This window comes from Argentina silus, assembly GCF_951799395.1.
Source record: "Argentina silus genome assembly, chromosome: 4".
NCBI lineage: Eukaryota > Metazoa > Chordata > Actinopteri > Argentiniformes > Argentinidae > Argentina > Argentina silus.
Window position 1 is genome coordinate 9,325,890 of NC_139658.1, and position 7,500 is coordinate 9,333,389.

General features: G+C 45.8%; 2 protein-coding genes across 2 annotated transcripts in view; one reads left to right on the plus strand and one right to left on the minus strand.

Annotated features, from left to right (window-relative positions):
- The window catches only part of LOC310803047 (cadherin-related family member 4-like), a gene marked incomplete at its 5' end in the record, with an annotated part of 9,682 nt that extends 2,826 nt beyond the window's left edge, over window positions 1-6,856 (plus strand). Inside the window, 15 exons of the mRNA XM_083667683.1 lie at window positions 183-290; window positions 389-492; window positions 621-757; window positions 1,019-1,199; window positions 2,134-2,284; window positions 2,398-2,500; window positions 3,184-3,390; window positions 3,755-3,894; window positions 4,209-4,350; window positions 4,537-4,742; window positions 5,286-5,419; window positions 6,110-6,164; window positions 6,279-6,335; window positions 6,459-6,486; window positions 6,604-6,856. Coding sequence (XP_083523809.1) covers window positions 183-290; window positions 389-492; window positions 621-757; window positions 1,019-1,199; window positions 2,134-2,284; window positions 2,398-2,500; window positions 3,184-3,390; window positions 3,755-3,894; window positions 4,209-4,350; window positions 4,537-4,742; window positions 5,286-5,419; window positions 6,110-6,164; window positions 6,279-6,335; window positions 6,459-6,486; window positions 6,604-6,659 — 1,809 coding nt within the window. The 3' untranslated portion in view covers window positions 6,660-6,856. The remainder of the gene's footprint in view (window positions 1-182; window positions 291-388; window positions 493-620; window positions 758-1,018; window positions 1,200-2,133; window positions 2,285-2,397; window positions 2,501-3,183; window positions 3,391-3,754; window positions 3,895-4,208; window positions 4,351-4,536; window positions 4,743-5,285; window positions 5,420-6,109; window positions 6,165-6,278; window positions 6,336-6,458; window positions 6,487-6,603) is intronic.
- A 286-nt stretch (window positions 6,857-7,142) lies between these two features.
- Window positions 7,143-7,500, minus strand: part of LOC310803267 (guanine nucleotide-binding protein G(i) subunit alpha-2-like) — a 64,758-nt gene continuing 64,400 nt past the window's right edge. Inside the window, exon 9 of the mRNA XM_083667977.1 lies at window positions 7,143-7,500. This exon is cut by the window's right edge and continues 596 nt beyond it. The gene's annotated coding sequence lies outside the window, so the exon portion shown is untranslated.

The following is a 7,500-nucleotide window of genomic DNA, read 5'->3' on the forward strand; positions in this document are numbered from 1 at the left end:
CTGTTTTACTTTGTCATCTCAATTCTCAACTGTATTATTGTGTGTGTCAAGACGCTACTATGTGTGTGTGTGTGTGTGTGTGTGTGTGTGTGTGTGTGTGTGTGTGTGTGTGTGTGTGCGCGAGTGCGCGTGTGTGTGCGTGTGTGTGCGCGCGTGTGTGCGTGTGTGTGTGTGTGTTGCAGTTCTCTATCACTCAGGTCTTGCCTGACTCCTCCAGAGGACAGTTCCACATGGATGGAGGCGGCAGCCTCGTCTCCAGCCAGCTCTTTGACTACCACACTGGGCCGAGGGTGAGTCCTGCTGAGGGTCTGTGTGTGGAGGGGGAGTCTCCAGGGGTGTGTTTGGATCAGAACGATGATATCTGTCCTCATGTGATGTTGCTGTGCAGGGGTTTGTTGTGTCTGTGGCTGTGAGAGATAAACACGGGGCTAACTGCACTGGGGCTATCAGGATCACGGTGCTCAAAGTCTACAACCCACCTCTGGACTTCCTGTGAGTTTAATAGCAATGTCATGCTGTGATGAGACCCCCTGGTCCTTCATATTTCCATACGCATATCTTTAGATGATGAAACTCATCAAGGAAGGTAACGGTTAATTAACACGGACGCACGGTCACAGTCTCAGTTCCCAGAACGTGTCCATCTTGGAGAACCAAGGAGCGGAGGCTGTTGTTGCCAGCGTCCAGGCCAACCTCTCCATCCCTGCCGTGCGCTACACTTTCGTCAAAGATTACACACATTTCAAGATTGGGAGAGGTGAGGACCACTTTCCCCTCTAACGTCGCAGATTTGCTTATTTACATGTGTAAATACTCATGTATTTCAGTTTCTCATATAAACTGCCATGTGAGTATCCTAATCAACTTCAACTTCAACTTAATATCACACAATGAAAACGTGCTGTTTGTTTGCCTATGCTATGCCTATTATCCCCATACTATTTACCTAACTGATTTCTCTCTCTCTCTCTCTCTCTCTCTCTCTCTCTCTCTCTCTCTCTCTCTCTCCTCCGGTCAGTCGACGGTGTCATCAGAACAACGTTTGGTCTGGACCTGGAGGCAGAGCGCTCCCTGGCCCACAGTGTTCTGCTGGTCCGGGCCTACAGCCTGGCAGAGGAACGCAGCGGAACAGCCACTGTCACTGTCAATGTTCTGGATGTCAACGAGTATCCACCCTTCTGCTCCCCCTCCGTGTTTGTGTAAGACTCTCCCTCTGTCTCACTCTCCCATCTCGTCTCGACTAGATCTCATCTCTTCTAGACTAGATCCATCTCCTCTAGACTAGATCTCATCTCCTCTAGACTAGATCTCATCTCTTCTAGACTAGATCTCATCTCTTCTAGACTAGATCCATCTCCTCTAGACTAGATTCATCTTCACTAGACTAGGTCCATCTCCTGTAGACTAGATCCATCTTATCTAGATTCTTCTCCTCAGCAGGACTGACTCAGGGGAGGGAGGTAAGGATGGAGAAAGGGAGCGAAGGAGGGTAGAAGGGATGGATAGAGGGAGGGAAGGAGGGGGGAAGGGAGGGAAGGAGGGAGGAAGGGAGGGGGGGAGGGAGGGGGGGAGGGAGGAAGGGAGGGAAGGAGGGAGGGGGGGGGAGGGAGGGAGGGATAGAAGGAGGGAGGGAGGGATAGAAGGAGGGATTAAGGTGCAGAGGGAGAGTGATGGTGGCCATTAGAACAGGACAAGCATCATTATGCCATGATCCCCTTCTCTACAGATGAATATGACCACCCATAGCGTCTGGCCTACTTTATGCTCAGGGGGCCGATTTCAATATCATGTGTTAGCGTAATGATGAATGATGGCCTGTGTTATTGGATGATTAGGACTTATGATCTCATATTTATTGCTTTGTATGTGCTTTGAATCAGGGCTTTTGAAAAAATGAGTCCCACTGTTGTCTCAGATAAAGAGCCTTGTAATGTGGTGAATGATGTGGCTTTTATTACGATCATACCAGTTTAGCCAAACAAAACACAGATGTTTGTGCTCTGAGGCATTGTTGTTTTAGCCAACTGAAACTTGAAGTCGCTTCCCGCCCTCGCTGTTCCTTGTCACAGCTAGACTTGCTGTTGGAAGCCCTCTGATTGGTCTGTACACTCTATGTGCCCTATTCTGTGATAGGCTGGAGGTGTCAGAGACCACTGGGGTGGGGCAGAGCCTTGGATCCCTCACCTGCGTTGACGTTGACGTCAGTAACCACAAAGTGTCTCTCACACTCATTGACAACAGTTTGTCCCTCTTCAAATTTCGCCTCGAGGATGGACAGCTCCAGGTCGCCATGATAATGATTAATAAAGACAATAATCAATGCATGATATGACATTTAATGGATGTCTATTACAGTAGCCTAAATGTATTTGTGATGAGAGTCCTTCCTCCGAACAGGTGAACAACACTCTGGACTACGACACTGCAGGGATAGCCTCCAATAACTTCCAGTATGAGGCCATCATCCTGGCTATGGACACAGGAACCCCTCCTCTCACATGTTAGTAGGCCCTGTGCGTGCGTGCGTGCGTGCGTGCGTGCGTGCGTGCGTGTCTTTTCACCACAGGTACTGCATTGGGCCGTTTTCCACATACACACACTCAAGGATGTGTGAGCATAACAGTAACTCTCAAGTGGCCAGGGGGTGATTACTGTGTTTGATAATGGCGGATGTTGTTTGATGTTCAGATTCTGTCTCATCTCTTACTCTTGCTTGGGATTATTGTCTGTATGAGAGCGATTCATTACTGTTGTGTATATTAGCATTGCTAATATGGTTTATCAAAGTGAATAGTAAAGGTATTAGGCAGGCTTCTTGTGTTTGTTTGGCTATCTTCCTCCTTCCTAACTGTGTGTGTGTGTGTGTGTGTGTGTGTGTGTGTGTGTGTGTGTGTGTGTGTGTGTGTGTGTGTGTGTGTGTGTGTGTGTGTGTGTGTGTGTGTGTGTGTGTGTGTAGTGTAGCCTACAGACCATATGGTTTGAAACAGCTGTTGTGCCTCCTTCATAAGAGAGTTAATTGATCTTTGTAAACAAAATTAAGCCCATTCAATCATCAAACATCAATGTTGCCAGTAACAGACCAGTATACTGAGTATATCTGTATTAGTAGTGTCCAGTAATTAACCCAGCCAGTGTGTGTGTGTGTGTGTGTGTGTGTGTGTGTGTGTGTGTGTGTGTTTCCAGCCAAGGTGCGTGTGCTGGTGACAGTGACTCCAGTGAATGAGTTTGAACCTGTGTTCCTGGCCCCCCTGGACCTCCGTGTCCCAGAGAACACACGGCCTGGTACCACTATAGGGACAGTGCTGGCCAGAGACACAGACTGGCCCTTTGACAACATACGCTACTCCATCACTGTAGGGGGCGCCATGTTCTCTATTGACCCTGAGGAGGGTAAGGCTACAGCACTACTGTCTTAGACTCCATAAAAACTCCATAAAAACTATTATTATATTAAAACTATTATTATTATTATTAGTAATACTCCATCCACCCTCATACCCAGCCTTGCTCTCAGATATTGCCTCTGTTGGTCTCAGTAATAGCAATGCAATTCATAATATTTGATTCAATCTCTATCTGTGCCGAGAGAATCTACAAATTGGATTTGGAAGACAGAGAGAGAGAAAGAGAGAGGGAGAGAGAGGGGGGGTGTAACTATATTTGCTCTTCTTTGACAAGATGAAGTTGGTTTATTGTTGTGTCACCTCTCTCTCTCTCTCACTCTCTCTCTCTCTCTCATTCTCTCTCTCTGCAGGGAATCTGTACCTAGGTGGAGAGCTGGACTTCGAGCTCCAGCAGGTGTATGTTGTGGCGGTGCAGGCGGAGGACTACGACCAGGATGTAGACCGTACCAACCGTAAGAGGAGAGTACAGGACATCTTCATACGAGTGGAGGTAAGGAATGGGCCAGGATACTAGCTGGCTATGTTCCTGTCAGGGGGAGGCTGGTGGAGGTAGAAGTCAGAGGACAGGCTCATCCTCCGACAGCCCGTCCTCCGATTTCTACCTCCGCCAGCCTCCCCTGGTTCCTGTTATACAGTTATAGGTCATATTGTAAATGTGCCTGAATTAAGTACAATCAATAAGAATCCTCTCAAACAGTATAGAAACACTCTATAGGATGTCACAGATGAGGCGGTGGTTGGGTACGATGTGTGACAGCTGATGTGACAACAGTGTGTCTATCTCTCGCCCCTCCTCTCTGCCAGAACTTGAATGACAACGCTCCGGTGTGTGATCCAGTCTCCTACGAGTCCACCATCTTCTCCACCCTGTCCAATAAGCTCCCCATCCTCTCACTCAGCTGCACCGATGCAGACAATAATGCTCTCACCGCTACCATTACTAACGGTACACATCTGTGTGTGTGTGTGTGTGTGTGTGTGTGTATAATTTCAAATGAGAACTACATGCAACACCACAACCACTGTTCATAATAGCTGTGTCTGTGTGTGTGTGTGTGTGTGTGTGTGTGTGTGTGTGTGTGTGTGTGTGTGTGTGTGTGTGTGTGTGTGTGCGTGAGTCTTTTCACTACAGGTGCTGCAGTGGACCGTTTTCAGATGATCGGTTTGAGCTTGTTCTCCAAAAACCTCTTCTCCTATGTGGTGGATGGCGTGTTCGACCGCACCATGTTTGAGGTCACCATCTCTGTGTCTGACGGCAGACACAGCACCGAAGCTGTGGTCTACATGTATGTGGTCCCCTGGACCACCACTGTCCCTACCACTACCACTACCACCACGGTAGGTTCACCCTAACCCTAACCCTAACCCTAACCTTAACCCTAACCCTAAGCCGACACAGCTGTGGTAAACAACATTGTAAAATAGCTCTATTTAGGAAAACCTTTTACAACAAGAGACCTCGGGAGAGAGATTGGTGCTTTTCACACTACAAGGCCGTCCCGAACCAGACCGTGCTGGCTCAGATATGTTCCTTTCACATTGTCCTTTCCAGCACTGTTTCAGGAACTATGGTGGACGCGTAACCAGGCCAGACCAGTACAGCTGAGCTCAGCTTAGCTCGGGTTTGGCTCTGTAGTGTGAATTAGGGTTTAGATAGAGAGTGATCACAATTACTGCATGGCTGCTAAGACTATCTATCCCAGTGAGGATGGGCCAGCACCCCCTTATGCTTCAGGTTTCAAACACTATTGATTCAACCTTTCTAATCGTTCTAGTCTTTAAAGTGATTGAACTCCTCCTGGGTCTCACATTTAAACATTCACTATTCAGTATGGTAGATGTAAACAGTGAGAGGACATCTCCCTACTGCCCCTCCTTTAGACCAAGTCTCCTCAGGTGGTCACTGTGATGTCAAGGTACTGGGACCCAGAGCCCTGGTTCGTAGCCGTGGTGACTGTTACCGGGGTCCTGCTCCTCCTGGTCCTGAGTCTGCTCATCTGGGCCATCCTGAAACGGTGATTACACACACGCACGCACGCACACGCACACACACACACACACACACACACGAATGAATGCACATAAACACGCACACGCATGCGTGCACACACACACATGAATGAACGCACATAAACATGCACACGCACACACACATATGCATGCACACACACACACACACGCACACACACACACACACACACACACACACACACACACACACACACACACACACACACACACACACACACACACACACACCCTATTACCCTCTCTGTTTCCCCTGTGTCAACCGCCCAGCAATAAAATCCCTTATGATCCAACTCTCAACATGCTTGCACACCGGCAGACATACACACAATGCCCTCGTATTAGTCAAATCACGCTCTTTCAAAGCCTATGTAGATCTGTGTCTGCCTGTTTGACAAATATTCACTCATGCTGCGCACTGTGTATGCGTTCACAAGATCTGTCCACTGATGTAAGCAGAAGGGTTTTATGTGGAGATTTAAGTATTGTAAATGTCCATTACAAGTCTTTTGTATTGATAGCACCCTGGGTTGGGGGACGCAACACAAGACTGAACATCCATCCACTAAAACGTGAGTGCCACACTGTAATATTGCCAAGGTGATAGATCATTGTCTTGAAGTGTCTTTTGACCACCATGCACGTTGTTTGATTGTGTGTGTTTGTGATGTGCACAGGGAAGACAAACTGAGTCTGCATGACAGTAAAAATGGAGCCACTGAGAGTGAACAGGTGCGTTTGCTTCTTTGATTACGGTGGAATATAATGTAGAATTTGTCATTCGTTTTACTATGCCGCTTCTAAGATTTTCTGGAGAAATTAACCTGTAGATGTATTTCCCCCAAGTGTTCACTAGATGGCGACGTCAGCCTATCTAAAGTCAGCATACAGGACGACCTCACGGTAGGTGTTTATTTACCACTCGGAGAACGTAACGGTCGTGATCAATTTGTCATGGCAGTGTAATAATGCATGATGCATTATATCTTGATGAGGAGATTAACTATCGATTTCTTCTTTTCTCAGAGGTTTGACGGGAAAGCACAAGATCCAGGTAACAGTTTACATTGGATTAATCTCCAGTAGCCTACGACGTTATCAGCAGTTTTCTTGAGGTTTTTTTTGTGAGCAACTTTAAGGCACTTGACTAAACTATGGTCCTTTTGTACAGTTTCGGGGAGAAGTTACCTGTTCAACACGGCCACAGGCGAGCGTCGTTGGCTGTAGTGGAAGCCGCTGTCTGTCTGTCAGTGACCTGCAACAAGCTATGATTTTTTAAATCAATTTAATCTAGTTCTGTCAGAAGAGGATTAACGAGGATAATGTTTGTAATCACACATTTGGGCGTCATTTTAATATATTTCAGAGATAGAGTGGTGTGAAAGTTTGAGAGTAATATAAAAAAACAAAAACAGTATATTATGATTTAGAGTAATACGATTATGTTGACTGTGCTATACTCTATAGTACTCTGTGCTGTATTAAAAATGACTGCCCGTTTGTGCCTTGTGTTCAACAGTAACAAGAACCAAATTATGTTGTTTTCAGAGATTCATAATGCAATTAGTTTACTGTGTGAGGCACTGGTTTGTTTTGGTGTGATCACACATATAATGCCTGCAATGTTTTCTAATGTAGATTGTGAAAACTGATCAGTGATCATTTATGGAACAAAATGAAGGGACATGTAAGAAAACAGACAAGACAGAGTCAGGTGATCTACTTTTATTTAAATTAAATCATCATATAGGACTTTTAAAGCATTTTAATATTTACCAAAAAACAACTAACCTTTTTTCTCAATTAGATTGTGTCTTTCATTAATCACTATGTATCCCTTAGATGATATGAAGGAAATGGTAGAAGAGAAATGTAGGCTTACAGTAGGTCAAACAGTACTGATAAAGCATATCTAGGAATTGGTTGTAAACTGAAGTGAAGGCACACACATACTGCAAAAGACATGGAAATTGGTACTATAAAAAGAACAGAATGTTAGGTACATACATACTTTAAATATCAGTTAGAATTTAGCTTTCTTTCCCCTGGTTGTGAAGCTTTTTTTTTC